Below are 27155 nucleotides of genomic sequence, written 5' to 3' on the forward strand. Positions count from 1 at the left end.
ATCTCCAAAGTTTTGGGGAACCAGTCTTTTTCTCCAGGCAGATTGGTTTGGGCTGATTCCACCTCCTGGCTTCAGAGGCTACCTGGGGCCTGAGTTTCTGGGCCTACGCATGAAGAGTCAATCCCTGGATTCTTGTTGAAACCATGGGGAAAGAGCCATTTGATATAAACCTGCCAAATGTCCTGGCTCTTTGTTTAACTCACTGTGTAGTTTTTGGCCTCTTGCTCTTTCTGGATCTGTTTCCCTATCAGTAAAATGACCAACAGGTGATCAGTGGTTTCCTCATGGCTCTGCCACTTGTCTGAGGGGGTCAGGTATAATGTAGTTGTCTGTTCTCTGTCAAACAAAGGGCTACAAATGCTACACTTTGCTCTTTATTTTCAGGCTCAAGTCAGCTAGAGGCACACAACAAAGCAGAGGACAGGAGGCGGCCCAGCCCCAAGAGAGGTGCAGGTGTGGTGGGGATCCAAGGCAGCTTGTTTCTCAGGCATAGGTGGTGACATACTGGGGCCCCATGTTCCCAAAGTAGGAACGTTCCCACTCACTCATGAGCTCGAAGTGCACAGGACGACGACAGAAGTTGCAGGCAGCTATAGATACATCCTGGAGGGGCAGCCCCACCTCAGTCCAGGCTGCCAGCAGCTTCTCTGAAGGTAGTGAGGGGAGGGGAGGGAAATAATTGGTTAGAGTAGGTCTTAATCCCTGTGTCACATTACAGATGTGCCAAGATATTGATCCCCCCAACCCTTTGAGATGTCTCGGAACCAGAGGTATCCTCCTCAGTTTGCTCCACCGTGTGCTATGAATGTTAGCATTTGTGTATGGGTGCTGTGATGTATAAAAGTTTGAGAAGCACTCATGTGACATAATTTGAAGCTATACTGACCTGGCCTGAACCAAGCCCTAAGTACAGGACATGCTGTGGCTCAAGAAGTGAATCCATCTAGTTGGAAACTCCTAGCCTGGTGAGGAAGGTGACACTGACACTACCCACACAGTGTCGTCAGTATTGTGACCTGGGAGCCTGGGGCAGGGGTTTTTCCTAGAGGGAGTGGGAGCCCAGAGGACAGAACCTGACCTTGCTGTCAGAAGTACCTCAGTTGTGTCTCTGTCCCTGGCTTTTTTTCATGCCTACTCCCTGTGTGATCTCATCTAGTTTTATGGCTTTAAATACCATCACATGCTGATGATTGTGAAATTTTCATCTCTAGCCCAAAGCTGTATCCTGAATTCTAGACTTGTGTATCCAGTTGCCTTTCTATATCTCCACCTGGATATCTAGTAGGCATCTGTAACTTAACATGAGCACAACTGAGCTACTGATCTCCCTACTCTCCACCAAGTCTACCCTACTTTCAGCTTTACCCATCTCAGTTGATGGCAATTCCAGTTGCTCAGTACAAAAATGTTTGAGCCATCCTTTATTTTTCTCTTTCTTCCTACCATACATCCAGTCTATCAGCAAATACCATTGGCTCTACCTTCAAAATCTGACCACTTCTCATCACCTACAGTGCTATTTTCAGGTCTGAGCCACCATAATTTCTTAACCCGGAATATTACAGTAGCCCCCTAATGGATGTCCCTGCTCCCAGTCTTTCAGTCTATTCTCAACATAGAAGTCAGAGAAATTCTTTTAAAACCTGAATCAGATATGTTACTCCTCTGCTTAAATCCTTCAGAAGGCTCTCCATTTCAGAGTTAAAGCCATAACCCTTCCAGTGGCCTATAATACCCTACACAGTCTAGCCCACATTGCCCCTCCTCAGTTTTCTGTCTCTTTCCCTCTTGCTCACACCACTCCATCCACACTCATCTACTTACTGTTCTTCAAATACAGAAGGAATACTGCTGTGTTAGGGTCTTCCTTGTCTTAGGCTGTTCTCTCTGCCTGGGATGCCCTTCTCTTAGATTTCTGCCCAGCTAACTCCTTCACCTCCTTCATATCTTTGCTCAAGTGTCACTTTGGTTGTCTCTACCCATAACACTCCATTTAATGCTACAACCCTCCTCCAAGCTAGCCCATGTATCCCCCCAACCAGCACGTTTTTTCTGCTCTATTTTTTTCCATAGTGCTTAGAACTACCATGCTATTTAATTTGCACTTACTTTTTAAAGTGTTTTTTGACTATCTCCTTCCACTAGAATGTAAGTTCCAGAAGAATAGGGAATTTGTGTCTGTTTTGTTTACTACTGGATCCCCAGCACCTAGAACAGTATCTAGCACACAGTAGGTACTCAATAAATATGTGTCGAAAGAATGAATGAAAGGATGCCTGATTAAGTCTAGAAGATGAAAAGAAGTAAGCCAGAGTAAGGGGTGAGGGAGGGCATTCCAATCAGAAAGGAGCATCATTAGCAAAATCCCAGAGGTAAGAGGCTAGAGCAAAATGAGGGAACTATAAATCATTCAGTGTAGCTGGAGAAATAAAATGAATGTGGGCAAGAAGTGAGGGCATAGAGTTCACCATGTTGAAGGCACTGAATGCCATGCCAAGGAGCTTTGCCTGTTCTCCAGGCCAGTTGTCTCCAATTTGGGGGCTTATACATCCTATTAGTATAAAAGTTGTAGTATGTACCTCCAATGTATGTATTTTTTATATACTATATACGTATATTATTGTCACTCTATATATTAGAGATCAATATCAGTCACGCTTAATTTCCTATTTTTTAATATAAAAAGTAAACATAAAATTCTAATAAATCCCCTTACCCTATGGATCATCTTGCATACCTCACCTTGGAGACCACTGCTCTAGTCTAGACAATAGGGAAAAATGAAGAGGTTTAGGCAAGAGAGCTATATGGTCAGATTTTTAGAAAAATCCCTCTAGTGGTCAATATGGATAAGGGATTAGAAGGAAGCAAGAGAGAAGCAGGAAAATTAGGAAGAAATCACATTGACATGGCTTAAAGAAGTGGCAGTGGAGAAAAGACATTAGAGAGCGATTGTAGAGAACATTTGCAAGATTTCGTGATGGGTTGGCTATGACATTGAAGGACTGACTGGTGGAGTCATGGTGGATGCCTCATATTTCTTTCCTGCAAAAGCCCAGCATAAATGGACACTCAGAGAACTGAGAGTACTGAGAGGTCTATAATTGAAGCCTGGAGCAAGTGAGAGGACTGAGCAAAAGGTCCAGAAGTCTAGATCATTAGTTCACAGAGGTAGTATACAGATCTAGTGGTATGAGCATGGATGTAGAAACAGACTCTGCAGTTCAAATCTATTAGCTGTGTGACTTTGGACCAGTTATTATATATTTTTATGCCTCAATTTCTACATGTATAAAATGGAAATACTAATAATACCATCTGTACCCCATGAGGATTAGATGAGTTTATACATGTAAAGTGTTTAGAACAGTTCTTGGCACGTGGTAAATACTTAATAAATGTTGGCTAGCATTATTTGATGTTTTTAAATGAATGAATGAATGGCACCTACCTGTCTTTTCTTCCCGGGACTCTCATTCTGCCTATGCGCCAGACAAACAGAATGACTGTTGCCCATGCCTGCCCTCTGTTTTCCTATCTCTAGGTCCATGCTCATGGAATTCCCTTATTCTGGAATGTTCTTACACCATACCACATGTACTTCAAGGTGCAGCAGGACTTCCTTACCAATAAAGCCTCTTTAATTTCACCCTTCCTATACCCTCTCTAGCCATAAATGAGCACTCTCCTTCCAGTTCCCAGAGTACTGGAACTCATCACACTGGACCAGTACGATCCATGTTTATGTCTGTCTCCTTTGCTATACCATCAACTGCCTATGTGTCTTTCACCCAACAAACCTAGAAAGAGAACCTGCTCTATGCCAGGCCCTGCACCCAACAGGAATCCAGTAAACTTTAGGTGAATTGACTAAACTGGCATCTTTCAGAGTGCCGAATCCTAACCACTAGACCACCAGAGAGCATCCAAACTGGCATCCTTCAGGATAAAACCCAAACTATTCAGCTCTACAAGCCTCTAAATCTTGTGTTGTCTTTGTAGGTTCATAGATAAACACTGCCCTCCACCCCTCCATTCTTACTACCCTACATTCCAGTAACAACTGCTTATTCTTGATAAGTCCCAGGCTACTTCTCACCCTCCTCCTTGCCTTTCTTCATGCTCTTCCTTCTGCTAGGAATACCCCTACTACACCCTCTTTCTTCTCTTGGCCCAATACCACACAGCTTTGTAAGACTCAGCTCAGGTGTCACCTCCACTAGGAAGCCTGTCTTGAATCCCACAGGTTGGGTCAGGCCCCTCCTCTCTGCTCCCACAACTCCCCCATACATTGTCTTTGTTGAATTTTGATCAGCCCTTGAAGTCATTGTTTGGGTCTGCTATGATCTCCTCAACCAAACTGAAGCCCTATGAGTATAAGGACTGTTTCTCATTAATTTATGACCCTAGTATAGGGTCTGGCACATAATAGATGTTCCAGGAATATATTTTTAAACTGAATGGCATCCATTCTCAACTTCTTCACATACTGGGGCTGAAGGGAAGGAGAGTACTGTAGGCACCCATGTTGAGGACTTACCCACAAAGTCTTCCATCATCTGAGGGCTGTGGTGGGGGGAGGGTGCCAAGCGCAGCAGCTCCTCACCCCGGGGGACAGTTGGGTAGTTGATGGCTTGCACATAGATGCCATGCTTGGAGAGCAGGAGATCACAGATCCTGCTGTTCAGTGCTGCATCACCCACCTGGGCTCAGGAGAAAAGTCTGTCAGTATCTGCTACCCTGGGACCACTATCACTAGCTCCATTAAGTAGGTGGAGGGAACCAGATCAAGGAACACCACTGAATTTGGGGACATATTTTTTCATAAAAGGCTTAGTCAGTGGCAGGTCTAGAATTTCTATCAAGGAGTTGCTCAGAGGCAGCAAGCAAATTTGAGATACATGTACCTCAATGTTCATAGCAGCACATACACACACACAGTGGAATATTACTCAGCCATAAAAGAGTGAAATATTGCCATTTGTAGCAACATGTATGGACCTGGAGAATATTATACTAAATGAAGTAAGACAGAGAAAGACAAATATTATATGATATCACTTATATGTGGAGACTAAAAGATAATATAAATGAATCTATAAAGAAAACAGACTCACAGAAAACAAACTTATGGATGCCTAAGGGGAAAGGGAGGAGGGGAGGGATAAATTAGGAGTATGGGATTAACAGATACAAACTACTATACATAAAATACATAAGCAACAAGGATTTACTACATAACACAGGGAACTATAGTCACAGGGAACTATTAAATATATAACACAGGGAACTATTACTATCTTGTAATAACCTATAATGGAAAATAATCTGAAAAAAATATATATATAACTGAATCACTTTGCTGTACACCTGAAACTAACACAATATTGTAAGTCAACTATACTGCAATTAAAAAAAAATGAAAGGAGGTGAAGGTGGCACTAGGGACCTTGTCTTGAAGTTGTTGGCAGAGCAAGCATACTTAGCTAGTATGTTAATTTGGGGTGCTTCTGAGTAGGAAGATAAACCCCCCCAAGCCACCTCTGGGGTGCTGCCACTGGGTTAATTAAAGAAACATATTTACAAAAGCAGTCTTTCAAGGGAACATTGGGTTGGCCCAAGAACAGTGACCATTCTCATCAATAAAGGTCACAAAAAATTGTCCTTACCATACCCCAGCTTACCGACACACACAAATAGATGTCATTTAAGAGTTTAAGAAAGAATTAGCAGTTCATTTTTTTAACATCTTTATTGGAGTATAATTTCTTTGCACTGGTGTGTTAGTTTCTGCCGTATAACAAAGTGAATCCGCTATACATATACATACATACATGTATACATACATATACGTATGTCCCCATATCTCCTCCCTCTTGCATCTCCCTCCCATCCTCCCTATCCCACCCCTCTAGGTGAACACAAAGCACCGAGCTGATCTCCCTGTGCTATGTGGCTGCTTCCCACTAGCTATCTATTTTATATTTGGTAATGTATATATGTCTATACTACTCTCACTTCATCCCAGCTTACCCTACCCCCTCCCTATGTCCTCAAGTGCATTCTCAAAGTCTGCGTCTTTATTCCTGTCCTGCCCCTAGGTTCTTCAGAACCTTTTTTTTTTTTTAACATTCCGTATATATGTGTTAGCATATGGTATTTGTTTTTCTCTTTCTGACTTCACTCTATATGACAGTCGCTAGGTCCATCAAAAGAGTCATGTACCACAATGTTCATTGCAACTGTATTTACAATAGCCAGGACATGGAAGCAACCTAAGTGTACATCGACAGATGAATGGATAAAGAAAGTGTGGCACGTACATACAATAGCGGTTCTTGTTTTTTTTCGGTATGTGGGCCTCTCACTGCTGTGGCCTCTCCTGCCGCGGAGCACAGGCTCCGGACGCGCAGGCTCAACGGCATGGCTTATGGGCCCAGTTGCTCTGTGCCACGTGGGATCCTCCCGGACCGGGGCACGAGCCTGCGTCCCCTGCATCGTCAGGCGGACTCTCAACGACTGCGCCACCAGGGAAGCCCCAGAGGTTCATTTTTAAAGGCAGTAAACACAAACATAGTTGGGAATCCAAAGTAGCAGCTAGCCCCATGGATTTTGATTTTCTATTTTCTGACTTCAGTTCTCCGTTAAGAAATACATTTCACACCATGACCGTACTATACACACATACACATAAACGTGCATATACGCAACTGAAACAAATTTCTCATAAAACGATACCCTTACTATGTGTGATGTGCTCCAACATTTCCTATTCTATTTCTTCTATTTTTTAATGCTAATCATAACCCACTAAACTGACTTTGTGTCCCATTAATGGTCTTGATCCACAGTTTGAAAAAACTGAGGGTCAGGACAGTCTAATAAGCATGAGGTAATAGCTAATGCAAAATAAGCATGAGATAATGTAAACAAAAAAAAAAGGACTGGCTAATCCAGAATGACTGATAATTTTTCAAAAAGGGCAACAAAACTGGCAATAAGGAGGATGATTAACAAGAAAGCAGAGTTGACAGGAACAGGTGTTGGTTTGCTGGGTGTGGGAAGGCTCCCAGAAGAGATAGGTAGAGAAGGAAATGGGCAGTGTGGGGCTCTCACCCGAATGGGGATGATGTGGCTGGGGCATGGGATGACAGGAAGGCCTCTGTCCATTAGTAGCTGACGCATGTGCTTGACATTGCGCTGGTGGGCCCGCCTCAGGGCTTGGCCCTCCTCTCCCTTGAGCAGCCGCACGGATTCCAGAGCCCCAGAGAGCACCATGGGAGGCAGTGAAGTGGTGAAGATGAAGCCAGCAGCATAGGAGCGCACCATGTCCACCAAGTCACGGGTGCTGGCGATATAGCCGCCCACACAGCCAAAGGCCTTGCCTGGAGACAAGGAGGAGAATGAGGAGGATATGCACAGACCCCATTATCAGTCCCCCAAGGAACAGGGTCATGCACCAGGTAACACAAGGCGGTATACCAAAAGCTGGAGCTCCAGACTCCCTTCACAGGCCTCTGTTCATCTCCCCTGTCCATGACAAGGCAGACAGAGCTGATAATTCTGCTGCTTTGAGATAGGACTTTCAAGGGCTGCCATATGCAATGACTAGATATGCAGGAGCTGGGTGGGACCATCAACTGGTTAGGCCCAAAAGTGGAGCTAAAATGAAGTTTGGGGCTGGGGTGGGGGAGGAGTTTAGAACCACAACTCTCCACTCACTGAGTTGAACTTGGCTATTTGGCCTGGCTCAGGGGTCTTCTCAGAAAACCCTCCCAGACTTTCTCAGCAACTCTGCAGTGGGGTGGGAGTGTGATGAGAGAATCCACGAGTTCCATAACCTGGGGCTGTAAATTCTACCCGAATAGCTCCTGCAGTTGTGGGGAGGAGGAAGAAAAGGGTCTTCTAGGGGCTTCCTTTCTGGATTGTATATAAGGGCAACTCAAGGGACTCACTCACCAAGAGTTCCAGAGATGATGTCAATCTTGTGCATAATTCCATCACGCTCCCCAATCCCAGCACCCCGGGACCCATACAGTCCTACAGCATGAACCTCATCCACGAAGGTCAGAGCCCCATACTGGTGGGCCACATCACACAACTCCTCAAGGGGACAGATGGCACCTGAGCAAAGCCAACAAATAGAGGTAGATCATAACCCTTCCCCAGCTCCATCTCCAGCACGGAATTTGTGACCCATAACTACTTTAGGTTGGGAAAGGAGGTGGGTGTGCACTGTCAGTTGGGGCTATGCCAAACCTCTTTATATGTGTTGACTAATTTCACCCCACTCCCACCCAAGCTGTGTGTGTGTGTGTGTTTTCTCCAACCTGTGATTAAGACTTGCCTCTTTCTATTTTTACTTCATTCTGATAATATCTGTCATCTTGTTTATGCTATTTGCCAGCCTCTCTCTGCTTCTTTTTTTTTTCTGTACAAGTCTGTGTATTTCCATCTAGGATTGGCACTAGCCTATATGATGTCTTTGTTTAAATAAATTGAAAAAAATAACCTTTTGCTCCAGGTTAATGTAGTCCTGATTTTAGATCCTGCTCACCCCCTCAGCCAAGTACTGTTGGCAGCCCTGTCAATATTATTATTCTTCACTGGTCCTCCCTATTTCTGTCTTTCTGGCTTTTTGTCACTATCTCTCTTTTTGTGGCTATTTCCATCTTTGTTTCTCTATTTTTCTATCTCTGCCTCTGTTTTTCTCTCTCCTCTCCACTTCCTCCCTCTGTCTCTTTGTCAGTGTCTCTCTCACTCCCTCCCTCACGTTCCTCTCTCACTTCTCTCTTTCTTACTGTTTGTGTCCCTTTTTTATCTACCTTTCTGACTTCAGACTTTTTTTCTCTATATCTTTCTCTCTTTCTGAGCTTCTTTGTGCCTCTGTGTCTTTTCTGTGTCTCTGTGGGAATATATTTCTGTCTCATCTCTGTCAATGTTGTTACTTGAGGGCCCCCACCCACAGACTCAGTCTCAATATACTGAATGAAAGTGAATTAGAAGTAATCTGTATGTTCCTGTACATTTTCCATGCAGATTTACCATTTTTCCCTGTTATTCTAGACATCTTCTATGCTGATAGTCGTTTATAAGGTCTTCAAATGGCTGTGACTCTCATGTATAGACTTTGTGGCCACTCTACATATACAAGAACCCACACTTCTGCCATTCCCCATCGCTGGAAACTAATGGTACAGGGAGTTGGAATACAGAAGAAACTTCTTCTGGTGGGAACAGGGACTCCAGGCCTGGATAAAAGTATGTGAGCTGGGACAACAGGAGGGGAGAAAACCACAGGAGTTGGAGCCCAAGACAAAAAGGACAGTGTGATGGCTCAAGCATCATTTCAGTGGGAGGAATTCAGCCCTATGGTTGACAATTTAGGCAGGGTTTCCACCAAAAGAATCAGGAACCATTCATTTGCAAGTGTAAGGAAGTAGAATGGTTCCAACATGGCTTTCACTACAGAAATAATGAATTAGAGGGAATTCTCTAGTGGTACAGTGATTAGGACTCTGTGCTCTCACTGCTGAGGGCCCAGGTTTGATCCCTGGTCGGGGAGCTAAGGTCCCACAAGCCATGCAGTGTGGCCAAAAAAAAAAAAAAGAATGAATGAATTAGAGTAGTCTCAGTGGTAGAAATATAATCATTGTTAGTTGTAGAACTGTGAAAGAGGGCATGACAATAAGTTCATTATATAAATTAACTTACTTAAATTCTCGCAGCTACTCTATTATTATCATCTCCATTTTTAAAGGTAAGGCAACTGAGACACAGAGCAATTAAGAAACTTGCCCAAGCTAGTAAGTTGTCATACTGGGACTTGAACATGGATAGTTTGGTTCAACAGCCTGTGCATCACCATTGCTTGATGTGATGGCACTTACATTGGCTAAATCAGAGAACACAGTGGACTCTCCTTTGTTTCACTTGGAAAAGTGACAAGTTGAAATGAAGTGAGGACCTCTTCCTTTTAATAAATCCAGAAGGTTATGCCTAAAACACATGACTTCTGCTTAAAAGGGACAACAATGGAATGATTTGAGCATTGTTTCAGTTGGGAAAAGAAAAGAGGTAGGATGATATTGGACCCTGAAAAATCTCCCAGGTAATGGTTTGTGAAATTTTCTGTTGCAGAAACCAGACACTGGGATGATTGATTTGCACTTCTAATGGAGGGAGTGTCATGTGAAGGAATTGGAATCGTACATCCTAGGGTGCAGCTACTCACTTTGGCACCAATTTACTGAGCCAACCAAGACAAATTGCATACTGTCTCCGCACTTTAGTTTCTTAACCTTTGAGATCAGTGTAATAGCTGCCTCCATCCTTTGGCAGTTACTGGTTGTGTGACCTAGGGCAAGTCACTTCACTTGTTTATGTCTCAATTTCCTCATATAAATAAACAGAAATAATGATAGCACCTACCTCATAGAATCACTGTGAAGATTAAGTGAATTAATACATGTAAAATACTAATAATTTTGCTTGGCACATAATAAGCACTATAAATGTTAGCTGTTATCATTATCATCATAGTTTTTGTGAGACCAATTTTAGTAAACATACACTCACACATATACATACCATCCATGGAGTGAACAGTCTCAAAGGCCACAATTTTGGGTGTCTCAGGGTTAGACTTCTTTAGAAGTTTCTTCAGGTGGTCAGGGTCATTGTGCCTGAAGACAAACTTCGCTGCTCCACTATTGCGGATACCTTGGATCATTGAAGCATGGTTGCCTGCATCTGAGTAAATCTCGCACCCTGAAGAACCAGATGCATAATGCTTAAGCTTCAGTCCCAGTATTCACACTTCAACCTCAGGATTGACCTGGCAGGGACAGAGAGCCAACCCTTTCCTCCCTTTAAAGACTCTGCTCTGCTTCTCCATCCTCTGGAAGCCTTTGTAACACCTCTTCCTCTCTTGGAAGAACTCCTCTGCCCTGAAATTCTGACCCCTACACTCTTCCCTCCAGGCATTTCTAACTCTGGTCTGGCCTTTGACTATCTTGGGGTGGAGGAAATTTGAATTTCCCAAGAAGCTCCAGAGTTTCCTGAGGACAGGACCTAGGTTCCTTCTCCTAGACACCAAGATTAAGCCTTAGAAAGGAGTTTATCCCAGGGAATATTTGCTGATTTGGACTGATGCTAGATTCTTCCTGATCTAGATGAAATCCCACCTCTTCCAGGTAGCATCCTTCTGCTTATAGTTACAGGGTAGACACTCATCAGACTTTCACAATTTGAATCATAAGCTCATGACAAGTCAGAGCTGGAAGGGCCATTGGTGACCATGGAATCTAATCCCTTTACTGTACAAGTGAGGAAGCTAAGGTCCAGAGAGGGGAAGACCTTTCTCTAGGACCTGAGGAATGCAGGGCTTTTTACTGGACAATGCTGGGAGAACAGGTAGAGATGGGAAATTGGTGGATGGAGTTGATCCCTGGGCCCCCAAAACTGCACTGACATCAAGGAACTGTGGCCTTTCATTAGAGTAAGGGATCACTTCTACCTGTGGAAATCAGGCATGACTTCCTGGAGGACCTGCTGTGAAAGATAACTAGACTGGGAATTTCTAGGGAGCAGGAGCCACATATTTTTATCTTTCTGTCTCTGGTACCCAGGTTAAGACTAAGTGTACTTTAGATGTTAAGCAAACCTTTCCTGAATGAATGAATGAATGAATGGATAAAAAACAAATTACTGATTTTCAAGTGAGTGAATGAATATATGAATTAATATATTACTGAATGAAAGAGTGAGAGGAGGGGTGTCAAAAGATGAGCCTGAAGAGATAGGTAGAGGCCAGATTATTGAGGGCTTTAGAAGGCATTATAAAGAGTTTGGATTTGGTCCTAAGGGCAGTGGGGATCTATTAAAGGGTTTGGGGCAGGGGAGTAACAAAGATAGGTTTGCATTTTTAAAATGTGATCTGATTGTTGTGAAGAATATATTGTAGGAGGGCAAAGGTGAAATCAAGAAAATGATGTTGGTCTAGGTGAGGATGGTGGCAGAGGAAATGGAAAGAAGTTGAATTCTAATGGCTGAAGAGGGGGTTCACTGAAAACATTCCCAAAGATGTTGGCTTTAGCTGGGGTTATGTGTGATCTCGGAAAAAGTTTCTGAGAAGCAGTGGAGGTGTTTACAGTGTGCTGAAAAATAGACAGGAACTGAGGAAGTGGATAACAAGTGTGGAGACTTCTCTCAAGCAGTTTGGCTGTTATAGGGAGGAGAAGGGCAGTAGCTAGAGAGTGATGAGGGCAAGTGTTTTTTTTTTTTTTTTTGAGATGCAAAAGACTTCAACATTTTTAAAGAGAGGGAGAGGCTAAAGATACAGGAGGGAGAGAGAGAACTCATAGATCAAGGTTCCTGAAGAGGTAGAGGACACAGAGCACCAATGTAAGAATTAGTCAACGAGAAAAAGGGCACCTCTTCTACTGTGACAGGAGAGAAGGAGAGAGGAGAGGACATAGGGGAATGCTCATGAGTTTATAAGTAGTTTGAGGCAAGAAGTTGAGGACATTACTGCGTGGGGTCTTCTATTTTCCGTGTGGTAGGAGGTGAAGTCATTTGCTGTGGTTGAAGGTCAGGTGGAGGTGTAAGAAGGCTGAAGAGATCGGGGTTTGGCAAAGTTGCCTTGGAGACTTGGAGAGCTGACTATGAAAACAGGATTGCCAGGCAGCATAGAGGACCTGGTAGACATTGGGGATCATGAATTTTTAGTGGCTCCCATCTGAGCAATTATATAAGACCAGGATTGACATAAAGAAGGTGGAGAGGGCTTCCCTGGTGGCGCAGTGGTTGAGAGTCCGCCTGCTGATGCAGGGGACACGGGTTCGTGCCCCGGTCCGGGAGGATCCCACATGCCACGGAGCGGCTGGGCCCGTGAGCCATGGCTGCTGAGCTTGCGCGTCCGGAGCCTGTGCTCCGCAACGGGAGAGGCCACAGCAGTGAGAGGCCCGCGTACCGCAAAAAAAAAAAAAAAAAAAAAAAAAAAGAAGGTGGAGAGTTATATTCATCCAGAGTTGGGCTATGATGGAAGGATGACAGGCATATGAGTTGAAGACATTATTGGCTAGAGAATGGGGGAGTAGGAACATGGGATTCAGATGGGATCTAGTGTATAAGTGAAGGGATTGGCTTTAGGCAGAAGGAGAGATGCGCTTTCAATTTGTAAAAGGAAAGAATGAAAGAAGGGTACATGAACAGGCAGATGAATTTGTGGATTTGGTGGCTATAAGTTAAAGGAGCTCCTGTCTGGTGGCTTCTGTTTTCTTTGTGTTGTAAGATGTGAGGTTATTTGCTAAGAGTGAAGGAGGAGGTAGCTACAGGTTTTAGAAGGGGGAAGAAAGTTTGAAAAAGTTGATGTAGGGACATAAAAGGACTGTTTATAAGTGTTAAGAGTGCAGTTGAGTTGGGAAATGATAAATTTATGATGTTACCCTTCTGTGAGGTTGGGATATAGTCATCCAGTGTTGAGGAGATGCAAGGTGGGTAATAAGGAAGGGCAATGGGAGCAAGTGAACTCAGAAGACAGGGAAGGAGTGATGGAGGCAGTAAACCTGGATGCTGTAGTGCAGGATACCACCCCTGAACAAAGCTCAGGCACCAGGCTTACCTGGCAAGATCTTGGCCAAGGTGAAGAGAGTAGAGTCATTGGCCACAAAGCAGGAAGAGAATAGCAGGGCTGAGTCCTTCTGGTGCAGCTCAGCCAGCTCTTGCTCCAGCTCAACATGAAACCTGCTGGTACCCGAGATGTTGCGGGTGCCACCAGCTCCAGCTCCGTGACGCTGCAGGGTCTCTCTGGCCAGGAGAAAACAGAAAGGGGACAAGGAGAAGAAATTCTTGTCAGATTCTGAGGAACTGGGTAGGTTTCTCTTCCTTGAAGGGGATCAGTATTGATTTAGTGACTCTATGAGCTGTGTCCTATATGACCAGGTAGAGGGCAGGCTGGGAACAATGGGGAGAAATGGACCTTCCTTCTCAGGCTGAAAGCACTCAGGGATGGAGGGAGAAGCCATGTTGAGCTTGATTAGCTTGGAAGACCTTCTAGAGGAGTTAGCACATCATCTCTGGCAATACTCATTCTGCAGCCAGAGTAAGAACTCATAGAGAGTGGGCCTTGCTTGGTTTCTCATCCTTTCCTTTGTAGCACTGGACACCAAAGAGTTTGGAAAACATAGCTTTTGACTTAGTTCATGTCTGAGGATTAGATTTGCTGGAAGACCTTGGACAAAAGGGGTGTTGGGTGGAAACAAGGTTTCCACTGTCAGCTCTGCCTTTTCCTTCCATGAGTGGCTTTGGCTCTTCTCTGGATGTCTCCCCACAGCTCATGGCTCAGACCCTACTACTCACTGTGTGGCTTGCAAGACCCGAGGGTGCCGGCTCATGCCCAGGTAGTCATTACTGCACCAGACAGACACATCCTTTGAAGCCACAGATGCCTCAAAGAAGTGTTCGGCAAAGGGGTATGCATCAGCCCAGCGGTTCACAGTTTTGAAAACACGATAGGTATGGTCCTGTTTCTTCTCCATGATCTTGTTCCTAAAAAACTGGTCATAACCAAAGACATGGTTTCCTGCAGGAGTAGAAATGGGGATGAGAAGAATTCATTTTAAATTACTTCCTGGCTAGTCCATATTTTATTCATGCTGTTGATTTGGTGTTCTCCAATTCTCTTTCCATTTATTCATTTATTTGATCAGTCATTAACTTACTGGGTCACATTAACTCTCTACTATTTCATTCAAGCATCCCTTTGCTTACTCACTGACTCATTCACTTAGTAATTCATTTATACATTCACTCAGGCTTCCTACCCTTGGCATGGCCTCATCTCTTTTCCCAAGGTTAGTATGGCACCCTCCTTACTAGAATCACTACTTCTAGTTTCAGTGGAAGAATGTTGATGGGTCTAGTTTCTAGTCATAGCTCTGCCACTTCCTAGTTGTGTAATCTTGAGCAAGTCATGAATCCTCTTAGTTTTAATTTCCTCATCTGTAGAATGGGATTAATAATATCTTCCCTGCAGAATTGTGACCATCTGATGACAAACAGAATGTAATACACCCAAACTAGTGTCTGGCACATAGTAGTAGTATTATGATTATTGTAATATAGTAGTAGTAGTAGTAGTAATAATAATTTTAAATAATATTATTATAACCAACATTTAATAAGTGCCTATTACATGTAATACCCTCTCTTAGGAACTTACAGATATTATTTCATTTATTCCTCATAACAACCCTATGTGGTAAGTTCTATTAGTATCTCCATTTTACAAGTGCGGAAACAGAGGCGTATGGAGGTTAGGTAACTTGACCAAGGTCATACAGCACATAAGTGGCCTACAAATAAGTGACCTAGAGTCTACTTCTTTAACCATTACCACTACAAAATGGAGCAACCCTACTTTTAGGATAAATTGAAATAATGTATGCCAGTGGGCTTGTTGAACTCCAGAACTCTATCCATGAGACAGAAATCATGATTGTTGCAGATGGCAACTTATATGGTAGGGGGGTAAATTGGAAACATCTTTGCTGTGGGGATGTTTGGAAATATGTACCAAGTGTTTTTAAAATGCACATGCTGACATACCTAGGGGAATATTTGCAGCATGTTTAACAGAAAAATTGATATCCAGAATTTATTTTTTAGAAACTCTGAACAATTATTATGGAAAATTTTAACCCAATAGAAAAGTGGGCAAATAATATAAACAGACAATTCAATAAATGTAGAAAAAGATGCTTAATCGGGGAAAATCAAAAGGCAAAAACAAATTTTCACTCATCAAATTGATAAAGATTTTAAAATGTGATAATACTAAGTGCTGGAGAGCGTGTGAGAATATGGATTCTCTTTGATAACTGGTACACCACTTTGGAGGACTAATTGGCAATATTTATTAATATTGAAAATGTACACACCCTTACGTCCTGAGAATCGTCACCTCTTAGTGTCTATTCTAGAGGAACACTTACCTATATACATGAGGTACATTCAAGGATGTTTGTTGCACCTCTGTTTGTAATAGGAAAAATTGGAAGCAACCCAATAGAGGAATAACTAAATACTCTATAGTACAGCCACACTAAGTCTAAGATAATACTATATATTATCTTTGGATACATTTATATGTATGTAAAACCAACATACAATGTAGAGTGGAAGAATACACACAAAAAGTTGGAAACAATTACCTGAAATATAGGTGCTTGGTTAACTAAATGATGTTGCATTCATGCTACAGAACACATTCAACCATTAATAATTATTATGCAGCTCTATGTTTAGGGACATTGAATAATGCCCCAACATATTGTTAAGTGAACAAAGCGTAATAACAAACTCCAGGTGGAATAAGATCACATTTCTAATAACAACATGTGTGTGGAGGGAAGTGTAGTTGTGTGTGTGTGTGTGTGTGTGTGTGTGTGTGTGTGTGTGTTTAGTCATAGGAAAATATCTGGAAAAAGTATGACAAAAAGCTAATGGTGGATGGTGGAACTCTGAGTGCTTTAAATTTCCCTCTTTATATTCTTTTTATATTGGGAAAATAAAACATTCTATTATGAAAAATGAATATAAACACATATAAGAGAGGGGAAAAAGGTTCTCTGCAAAGGATGAGAGTTTTTGAGGGAAACATGGAGAAGAAATAATAGGAATACACCTAATATTTAATGAAGCTTCATAACAAGTTAGAAGCACTTCCATAAGTGTAATTTTATTTCCTTCTCATAATAACTTGTTGAGTTATTAAAATCTCACTGGAGGGGAGTGACTTACTTTCTAAAGCATGCAGATACAGCAAGTGCCAGCATTAAAATTTAAACTCAGATTCCCTTTGGCTCTAAAGTGCTTTCTTGCCATTGCCTCTACTGTGTCAGAAGCCCTTTCAGCATTCCTTCCATATTCCTACCCCTTTTACTTCCTCCTCAGCAAACTCACCAGCCATGTTGTTCTGAATCAGGTGTGTGGCCTTCTCTGAATTTTTCTCTGGCTCCTGGGGACTGAAGAATGGCTTCCTCAGGCTGGTTGAGGCCAGGGAGATGGGCAGGTCTGAGAAGGAGTATGGGATTCGTTGGCCATGAAAAAAAGGGGGGAAAAAGAAAGCATGTGCTATCTTCTTTAAACACAATACAACATATAAATATTCAAGTTTAGGAAGGAGGGAAGCCTTGTACAGAGAGAAGAAATATTCTGAAAAGTTAGCCCTTTCTCATCTCCCCAAGTGGAGACTTATATGTCAGGAAGCCATCCATAGGCTGAATTACACTTCTCTTCACTAGGACTTTCCCTTGGGTGAGACAACTGGAGCAGCAATGCTGAGTCTTTCACTTGGAAGGTAGATGCAGGACAGTGTACCTTACTCTTCTTTTCTGAAAGTCATTAAAATTCAATTTTGAAATTTTTACTCTTAATTATATCCCAAAAGGGTCTATGAAAGATGTTGACTGTATGGCCAACTCTCAAGTGTGGCCAACTCTCAAGTGTGGCCTTCAGTGGTCTGCACCAATTGAGTTCACCTGGGCTCCATACCCTTCTAAAGAATGTAGCTGCTTCCAAAACTCACTCTTTTATGCAAATCCAGATTGTCATAGAGTGGTATTGCTTAAATGTGGGAGCCCAGCCTGTTGGAATCCATTTAGCCACTTGGGAGAGAGGAGGCAGAACTCTAGAGGGCTCATTTTAGACTAATAGCTAAAAGTTACAGAAGCATGTATGTGTGTTGGGGAGGGTGCATTTCAGTGCACAGTCTATACTATTTAGTAACATGGTTCCCCTGGAAAAGACTGGACTTCCATCATGAAATGTATACTAGCTGCCCTGAGCTGCCTAGCTCAGGACTGTAATAAAGTGAAATCAAGCATTAGGTGTAGAGGTTACATGAGGTGGAACTTAACTCCAACCTGTCTTGAAAGTCTTCACATCCTCCTGGACTTCTGGGGCTGCCTTCTGCACAATTTTACTCTTCCCATCCTGGAGTTCCAACAGCATGAAGGGACAGTGGCTCTTGGCCCAAGATGGAGAGTCTACGTAAAGTTAAGAGAGTAAGTGGCAGTGAGCTTCTAGCTGTAAGTTTAACAGTGGTCACTGAGAAGTACTATATCTCAAAACTCTATCTCAGGCTATGGTAGAGACACAGAGATGGATGTATCTGGTCCCTAGGGGAGTTCCTGAGTTGTTGGGGATGGCACATACTGAAGACACATTATGAGCAGTGCTGGGATTGGAGGGAGGACATGGGCTAGAAGAGGAAAGGGACATGACACAGAATTGGATTTGGACAGGCTGGAAGTCTAGGTAGGCTTCATAGAGGAGATGATGCCCAAGTTAAATGTTGCATGAGAAGTATGAGATACTCTAGTAAAGATAATGGGAGAGAGTCATTTGACAGGTGCAAAGACACAGAAACTTAAGAAAACAGAGTTAATCCAGACAACTTTAGTTTCAGCATGACTGGAGTATATAGAATGTGAGGGGAATGAGAGTGAAACTCCTTTTAGAGATACTGCCAGAAGTCAGAGGCCAGTGAACTCTTAGGCAAGCTCATTCTTCCTTGATACTTTTCACATGAACCCTTCCAATTATTAGGTAATGATGACCAATATGACTTGGAATCTTATCTCTAGGATCCAGACATTCTCCCCCATTTGCCAGCAGTGACTTCTTACCCCCTCCAGCCTTGGTTGCCTTAAGGTGGATTTGAGAACAGGTTGTTCCTTGGGTGGCCAGGATGGGACAGCGTCCAATACCAAACAGGAACTGGTGAGTCTTCATCATCTTGCCCAGGATGGCTGTGGGGCTCCGGATAAGCACTGGGCAACGCTGTAGCAACATGGCTGCTGCCACCCTCTTGAGCCCGAAGTTCTGCATAAGATGTGGAAGAGATGAGATTCCACCATGAAGACCTGGCTGAAAGCCAAGGGTCATTCTTGTGTTTGATCCTTTGCCTTTAGCTTCTCACCCAATGCTTGCCTCCCTCCCCAGAGATGCCTTTATTGTCATTTCAGGGTAAGAACTTTCCAAATATTAAAATGTACTAATAGGGCATCAGAGAGGAAGAAACAGGAAACTGATCATTAGACAAAAGAGGTGAAGAAAAGAGTTCCCACTGGAGGTCAGAAAGCCTGAATTCTGATTCAGACTCTGCCACTGACCTGCTCTGTGATGGTAAGGATCATTGAAGTCTGATTGTGTGTGGCAGGATGAGAGTTGACAACCCACCAACCCTTTGATCAACACTTAGGGCTAAGACTCTTTCTAAGAATATTGGCCTCAGCCAAATGAAGATTCAACCTGCTAATGCAGACAGATGCCATTGACAAGGGCTCATGAGGCTTCACTCAGAGTGTTTCCTGAGCAGACCCAGTCAGAGAGACAAGGAGCTTGAGGCCATAGGTACCAGCTTAAGTAGATTCAGGAAATAGGACAAAAGGGCACCATGTGCCACGAGACAGATATTTTACTGTCTTTGAATTTTCTCCTGGAGTTTTGAAAATCAGATAGAGATGTAGGTGAAAGCAAGACCCAAGGAATCTGGGAAACAAGTCTATAGGTGAATGAAAGAGGCAGAGACTAAGACAGAAGAGAGAATCGGGGTGGGGAGAATATAAGAAAAAAATACACATAGTAGGCATTCAATAAATATTTGTTGAATTGGGGAGTAAATTAATGAATGAGCAGGGACTCAAATGGAGGAAAGAGAAGAGAGGAAGGGTCATAAAGAAAGAAAAATTAGGAAAGATAAAAGGAGGAAAGTAAGAGAACAAAGGTGCAATGGTAGTAGTGGAGTTACAACAGAAATAGCGGGAGAGAGATCAAAGCAAGAGGAAAGGGGACAGGTAGAGATAAGAACAGGGAGAAGAGGACTGATCCAGAAAAGCAGAGGACAAGAGGATTATGGGAAATATAGAAGGTAGGGAAAGAGACTGAGATAAAAGAAAGAATGAAAGAGAGAAGATGAGAGAAGAGAGAGAGGGAGAGAGAAACAGAGCAGAGGTAGAGTTAGAGACAGATAGACAGAGGGATAAAAAAGGGATATGAGGCGAAATCAAGGAGCATGGCTGAATATACAAAGACTCAGAAAACTGAAAGCAGGAGAGGAGAGAATCCAGCAGAGGCAGAGAGTCAGTCAGGAACAAAGGTAAAGGAGAAATTCTGTCAGAGATTGTGTGGGTGGGGGAGAACAACAAAGAAGAGCTAGGGAAAGAGGATCTTGGCCCTCCCTACTGAGGGAGATTAGAGTGAGACTGAGTTAGAGCTAAGATCAAAGGATAGAGACAGAGAGATGGCTAAGGTGGGTTGGGGGTTGTGATGAGGGAGGGCTGAGACATATAAAGACAAAGAGAGCTAGAGATAGCAAGAGGGAGAAATAGATTAAAAGAAAAAGGACAAACTAGAGATCCAGCATCAGAGGGTGAGACAAGATATGGGACAGGATAATGGGAGAGAGATGGACGACTGTGGTAAGACTAAGGCCCTCCCACCACCAGGAGAGCTACTTAGTAGAACCTAACAGCACCTCTAGTATTTAAGGCTTTATGTTGTGAGGGAAAAGTGAACAGGAGGAACTCGTGGCCATGTCGTCATATGACAACCTCCTTCACCTCTTACAGAGCAATACTCCTCCCTTCTAGATCTCATAGAGCAAACACCCTCCTCCTAACTCACAAAGCAGCCTCTTCCCCTTGTTCCATCCCAGAGCATCCTCCTCCAACTCTCACAGGCTGTCATAAGAGCATACGTTGGTATGTGCGGTAGGGTGTGTGGGTCCTGAAATTGGGAAAGGCCAAGGGGTGTTGAAAGGACTAATGAAACTCATGTTAAGACTTTAGGAAAGTGCCTAAAAGAAAATCTTAGCTTTTCTTATTTCAATTCCAGCTCCCCAACTCCTTGTTGGACGTTCTTGGAAAGTCACTTCCCGTCTTTGCGTCTCAGCTTTCATCAGCTGTCAAATGTAAGGTATTTATGTCTACCTCATATGGTAGGTAATGAATTGGATTTGATGCCTACCTTATATCTGGAGATATGAGTTTCCCTTCTCCTGCCTTCCTGCAAAGGCTAAACTGCTTGGAACTGAGCCTGCAGACCACAGATAAGGCTCCCAGAGTTTATCACATTTAGGGTCTGACCACTCCCGAAGCTGAGACCAGGGTGTGGAAGAGAAGAGGAGTTCCTTTCTAGAATCATGTCTGTGCATCTGGCTGGGGCTGACCCTAGCTATTGGTGGTGAGGGGGGCGGATGGCCCAGGGAGAGGAGGCAAAGCAGATGGCCAGGTTCCAGGCTCCTGCAAATTCCTTTCCCCAACATTAACAACAATAATGACAACATTGGGGTATGTAATGTGAAGAAAAACCCCCAAGATTGGAAGCAAAGTCCAGTCCTGCCTTTGGATGATGGTGAATCCCACCCCCAGGTATAAAAACAGAAGTTCAGTACACACATCATCTCTAAGGGGCTTTCGGCCATGATATTCTCAGGGACCTGGGAAAATATAGGCTACTTCTTGGAATTTGTTGAATTATCAAGTTCTTTCAAGCTTCAGTTCCAGTTTCTCTGTTCTGGCACTCCTTTCCTGGAATTTGCCCTGCCTCACTCTGCCTGCCCATCTTGGGCTCTGTTTCCATTCTATCTTACTACCTATCATGAGACTGGAGAGAGTAAAATCAAATCAAAGGAGTATTTTAGGCAATTTAGGGTATTAAGAGCACAGCCTCTGGAGCCAGACTACTTGCATTTGAATCCTGGCTCTACCACTCACTAGCTCTGGGACATTAGAAAAGTCATGTCTCTGCTCTATGTCTTATATCTTTAAAATGTAGATAATAACAAGGACAATCTACTTCACAGGGATGTTGTGAAGATCCAGTAAGATAATCTATATAAAGTATATAGAAGAGTACCTATCCTAGAGTAAATGCTGAAAAAGTGTTATCTGTTCTTTTTTATATTCTACATTTTCCATGTAGGGAAAGTGAAGGTATAGTCAAGGGAAGTAACATCATGAATACACCAGACCAGGTCTGGAAACTTGATTCTTGTCTCAATCCTGATTCTTGTCCTGATTCTGTTACAACTTACTATATGAACTTGGGCTCTGTATTTTCCCTCTCTGGGCCTCAGTTTCTCCAAAAACATTGGACTAGATAGCTCCATAGATTCCATCTGGTTCTACCAGTCAAACACTCACAGAGTTCTCACTGTGCCATACCCCTTTGTAAATGCTTCACATACATTGACTTATTTAATCTTCATGACAACCCTGTGAGTTATATACTAGTATCAACTTTATTTCAAAGATGAGGAAACTGAGGGCCCAAAAGATTAAGTAACCTGTTCAGGTCACAGAGCTACTAAGTAGGAGAACCAGGATTTGAACCTAGTCAATCTGGTTCCAGAGCCTACTAACTTAACCACTATGGATCTATGATTCTAATATTACTACACATTATCCTGACTGAGAGCCTGACTCCAGGCATAAATCCACTCTCCTACACTAACAGGTCCCTTTCTGGGACACTTGATTTTGAGTTGTAACCAATGCCTTTACCACAGGAACAGATTTCTAACTGAAGCGGAATTTCAGGCACTGGTGAACATTCATTCATTCATACATTCATTCATTCCATTATTTAACAACTTATGCACCAATCTTTGCCGGGGTCTTCTTAAAACAATGCTTTTACCCAAGGAGGTAACTGTGAAATTTTGGACCAAGTGATAGAGCATTACTAGAAGATTTTCCCTACACCTTAAAATCCTCTCTCGTGTCAGCAGCCAATCTGCAGTCCCAGAGATCAGAGGGGCCAACCACAACTCTACCCCAGGAGAGAGCCAGAAACCACTCATTGCAGCGTTCCTCGATCTCTCTCTCCCCTTTGTGGCCTGCTTTGAAAGAATCAGTTAAGTCTGGAGGGGATGTGGTCACTTCTCTTCAGGAGTTGGAAGCATCAGGATTTACTTCCCTTCCTAGCACCCTCTCCCCATCATGGAAGAATCATAAAGAATTTTAGATTCCTGGAATCAGAATCAGAAATTCTTAGAAACAAAAATTTAGAAGACCATGAAATAAAACTTAGAAGAGGTTGTGGAAATCATAGGCCAAGCCCTTTTTTTCAAAGGATGAATGATTTGCCTCACAGTGAATTAGGGTGAGAAAACAAATCAATTGACTTTCAGCATAGGGCCCCATTCTTCTCCCACCATCTCCCCTTATTTCTGCTAATTATTCAACTCTCAATTCCCTCAAATCTCTCCCTTCCCAATTCATCATTCCCACCACCCCACATTCACTTTGTTTTCTCTCCCTACCTCTGGCCCTCTGGGGTCTGACCCATTGAGCTCTGCTGTCAGCCAAGGAGAGAGAAGGAGTCAAAGTGAGGGAGGAATGGAGAATTGCCAAAAAAAAATACCAAGACCTCTTCTTGGGAGACAGAGAAGGAATGGAAGAGATAGAAAAACTGCGAGACTGAGAGATACAGAGTAGAAGAAAGAGATGGAAAGGGAGAGAGAGATTTAGAGGAAAAGATACATATAGACCTCAGAAAAAGGAAAAATAAGAGAAAGCTAGAGTGTCAGAGAATGATGAAGTAAAGTGAGTGATCTTGAAAACTAACAGAGGAGAGGAAACGAGGAAAAAAGACAAAGGAAAGCTGAAAACTGGGAAAGACAGGAAGAGACATAGGAGGCAAAAAGAAAATGACAGAGTGACAGATTCTAAGGAACAGACAAAGTCAGATCTAGTCAGGCCAGAGAGTCAGCATATACAGCCTTGAGGTGGGCAAGCAGACCAAGAGAGAGGGCACCAGGCTGAAAGCAACACTTACCTGTTGCCCTGCCCTGAGGACGAACGAACGACGGGTTGGGTGCTGTGGGTCAGGACCTGGTTTTATCCCTTCTCCCTTGGCTCAACTCCACCCACCCCGCCTTCTGCTGGCCTGGCCCTGCATTGGCCCCAAAGGTATCTCAGGCCCTTGCTAGAGATAAAACCCAATGTAATCCCCTCTTGTCTCCCACCCTCACCCAGCACCGGCTCTCCCCTCTCTATTTTCTTTCCCTTCTCCCTCTGGAGTAGTAAAATGAGTTTGCTGGCTTTGGAATTAGACCATCCCTATATGGCTAGGGCACCTTGAGCAAAACCATCTATCTCTCTGACTCTCATTTTCCTCAACTATAAAAGGAGGGCAGTAAAAGTCAGAAGCAACTGTAGCACAAGAGGGAAGGGCTCTGTAACAGTTAGCTTCCATAGATGACATCCACGTCATTGTAACAATTCAATAATATCATGTACAGAAAACACAACACAGTGCCTGGTCCAAAGAAATAACAGCTAATGTTGATTGAGTGCCTACTATGCACCTTTGTTAAGTGCTTTACATGGATAAATTTAGCCCATCCTCATAAGGACCTTATGAGAAAGGTATTATTATTCCCATGTTACAGATGAAGAAACTAGGGCTCAGAGAAGTGAGACAACTAACTGATAATTACAGAGATAGTAAGTTCAGAGTCCAACTATGAACTCAGGCAGTCTGGTTCCAGAACCTGTACTCTTTAAGCACTATTCTCCCTTTCAGGATATACAGTTAAAAATTTGAAGTTCTCTATTTCCTCTTTTTATTACCAACTCCTTATCCCTTTGTAATTTTCTTCTCCTCACTATCTTCTTTTTTCTTTCTCAATCCTAGGGCAGCAGGACGATGTCATAACCAGGCAATTTCATCTGTGGAGCAGATTATCATCATTAATAGTATATTAACATAAATGGAATCATACTCTATAATGATTTGCAATTTCCTTTTTTTCTATTTGACCACATGGCAATATGCCATGTAGTTCTTTCCATATAAATTCTTTCTTTTTTGTGGAGTCATACTATTCAAGAATCTGAATGTTAACATTATTTAAACACTCACTTATTAATGGAAATTTAAGTTACTTCCAGGGATTTCCCCCATCCATTATGAATAATGTTGCAATAAATATCTTTGGGCTTATGTGAGGATATTTTTTATATGGTAGAATCCTAAAAAAATTCCTGGGTCAAAGGATATATAGACATTAAAATTTTTGATACTGCTAATTTGCCCTATACATTTGCTATACATCCCCAATAATAGTGCATAAGAGTGTGTGTGTCTGGTCTCTCATAAACTTGCCAACACCATTTAAAAAATTTAATTAATTACTTAACTGAAATATACTTAATTTACAATATTATAACTAATTTTTATTATTTCCTTCCTTCTGCTAACTTTGGATTTAGTTTGCTATTTTAATTTCCTATTTCCTTAAGGTGTAGAGTTAGGTTATTGGTTTGATATATTGTTTCTTTTTAAAAATATGTTTTTATAACTATAAATCTCTGAGCACTGCCTTGCTGCATCCCATATGTTTTGATAGGTTGTATTTTCATTTTAATCCATTTCTAAGTATTTTCTAATTTCCCTTGTGATGTATTCTTTGACCTACTGATTGTTTAATAGTGTGTTGTTCCATTTCCACATACTTGTGAATTTTCCAGTTTCACTTGTTATTGATTTTCAGTTTCATTCCTTTGTCACCACAAAAGATATTTCGTAAGATTTTATTCTTTTTAAATTAACTGAGACTTGGGGCTCAATTTATGGTGTATCCTGGAGAATGCTCCATGTGCACTTGAGAAAAATATGTATTCTGCTATTGCCAGCAGAGCATTCTGTATATATTATTTGTTCTAGTTGGTTTATAGTGTTTTGCAAGTTCTCTATTATTGATCTTCTGTTTATGGGTTGTTGTTCTACCCATTACTGACAGTGGAGTATTGAAGTATAGAACTATTATTGTAGAACTATTTCTCCCTTCTGTTTTGCCTGGTTTTGCTTCATATATTTTGTGATGGTCTTGTTAGTTGTGTGTATGTTTATAATTATAGCTCCTTGGTGAATTGACCTTTTAATCAATATGTAATGTCCTTCTTTGTACCTTGAAACACATTTTGAATTAAAGTCTGTTTAGTATGATATTTGTATAACTACCCCAGTTCTCTTTTAGTTACTATTTGCGTGGAGTATTCTTTCCATAATTTCACTTTCAACCTACCAGTTTCTTTTGATTAAAATGAGTCTCTTGTAGGCAGCATATAGTTCGATCATAATTTTTTCATCCATTCTGCCAATCTATGCCTTTTGATTACAGAGTTTACTCTATTTACATTTAAACTTATTACTGATAAGGAAGAATTTGCTTCAGCCATTTTGCTATTTTTTTCTATATGTCTTATAGCTTTTCCTTCCTCATTACCTCCATTACTGCCTTCATTTGTGTTTAATTGATTTTTTGTTGTTGTGTTCCATTTTGGTTCCCTTCTCATTTTCCTTTTTGTGTATTTTGAGTTATTTTCTTCGTGGTTATCCTGAGGATTATAAGTAACATATTGAATTCATAACATTTTAGTTTGAATTAATACTAACAGCTTCAGTAGCATGCAAAACTCTGCTCTTATGCTCCTAGACACCTCTGTCCTTTCCCCTTTATGATGTTATTGTCATAACTTACATCTTTATACAATGTGTATCCACTAGCATTGACTTATAATTATTGTTTTATGAATTTGTCTTTCAAATCATATAGTAAAAAAGAAAAGTTACAAACCAATAATAAAATAATACTGAATTTTATATTTACCTATTTAATTACCTTTACCGGTGTTCTTTATTTCTGTGTATGGCTATCTAGCATCCTTCCCTTTCAGCCTGAAGGACTCCCTTTTGCATTTCTTGTAGGGCACGTCTACTGGTGACAAATTCTTCTGATTTTGTTTGTTTGGGGCTGTCTTGATTTCTCTTTCAGTTCTGATGAATAGTTTTGGCATATATAGAATTCTTAGTTGACTATTTTTTTCTTTTCACACTTTAAGTATGCCTTCTGGCCTCCATGGTTTTTGATGAAAAATCAGCCATTAGTTTCTGGGGAAAACTGAAATGCAGAAGAACCCTGCTTCCCCAACACACCCCCCAAAAAGTTCAATGATTGAACAGCTATCCATGAATAAAAACAGCTCTGGAAAACCTCTAGAGTCCACCTAGGAATTTTAGCAGCACAGTGGAACAAAAACCAGTATTTTTGAGAACCACACAAGCAGAGAAAGAAGACA

The 27155-nt window shown here is 42.1% G+C and overlaps 2 protein-coding genes across 6 annotated transcripts in view; one reads left to right on the forward strand and one right to left on the reverse strand.

The window, feature by feature from the left end:
- APEX2 (apurinic/apyrimidinic endodeoxyribonuclease 2) overlaps nucleotides 1-26673 on the forward strand; it is a 34814-nt gene extending 8141 nt beyond the window's left edge. The window contains exons 7-8 of one of the 3 annotated variants that reach the window (XM_060292291.1): nucleotides 20902-20982; nucleotides 24709-26673. In XM_060292291.1, coding sequence (XP_060148274.1) covers nucleotides 20902-20982; nucleotides 24709-24729 — 102 coding nt within the window. In that variant the 3' untranslated portion in view covers nucleotides 24730-26673. The other 2 variants (XM_060292290.1, XM_060292289.1) reach the window with 2 other exon arrangements.
- ALAS2 (5'-aminolevulinate synthase 2) lies at nucleotides 376-23867 on the reverse strand. 3 transcript variants are annotated; one of them, XM_030851441.2, is made up of 11 exons: nucleotides 23848-23867; nucleotides 18693-18888; nucleotides 17928-18050; nucleotides 16966-17076; nucleotides 14362-14584; nucleotides 13625-13809; nucleotides 10591-10770; nucleotides 7960-8124; nucleotides 7117-7385; nucleotides 4541-4703; nucleotides 376-647 (listed from the first exon to the last, which is right to left on the reverse strand). In XM_030851441.2, the coding sequence occupies exons 2-11, from the start codon at nucleotides 18856-18858 to the stop codon at nucleotides 484-486; spliced, it is 1749 nt and encodes a 582-aa protein (XP_030707301.1). In that variant the 5' UTR covers nucleotides 18859-18888; nucleotides 23848-23867; the 3' UTR covers nucleotides 376-483. The 3 variants fall into 3 exon arrangements, with proteins under 3 accessions (XP_030707301.1, XP_030707298.2, XP_069900784.1); XM_030851438.2 differs by lacking the exon at nucleotides 23848-23867 and adding an exon at nucleotides 20692-20754 and having other exon boundaries at nucleotides 18693-18933; XM_070044683.1 differs by lacking the exon at nucleotides 23848-23867 and having other exon boundaries at nucleotides 18693-18905.
- Nucleotides 26674-27155: the final 482 nt, after the last annotated feature.

This window comes from Globicephala melas, chromosome X (assembly GCF_963455315.2).
Source record: "Globicephala melas chromosome X, mGloMel1.2, whole genome shotgun sequence".
NCBI lineage: Eukaryota > Metazoa > Chordata > Mammalia > Artiodactyla > Delphinidae > Globicephala > Globicephala melas.

Bases quoted from the DNA above. Each gene is read 5' to 3' on its own strand.
- ALAS2 (XM_030851438.2), bottom strand. From the start codon at position 20,754: ATGACAGCCTGTGAGAGTTGGAGGAGGATGCTCTGGGATGGAACAAGG. The intron at 7,386-7,959 runs GTGAGTGAGTCC...CCTTGTCTCCAG, and splicing joins CATCATCTCTGGAACTCTTG to GCAAGGCCTTTGGCTGTGTG. The intron at 4,704-7,116 runs GTGAGAGCCCCA...TCCTGAGCCCAG, and splicing joins GCCACATCATCCCCATTCGG to GTGGGTGATGCAGCACTGAA.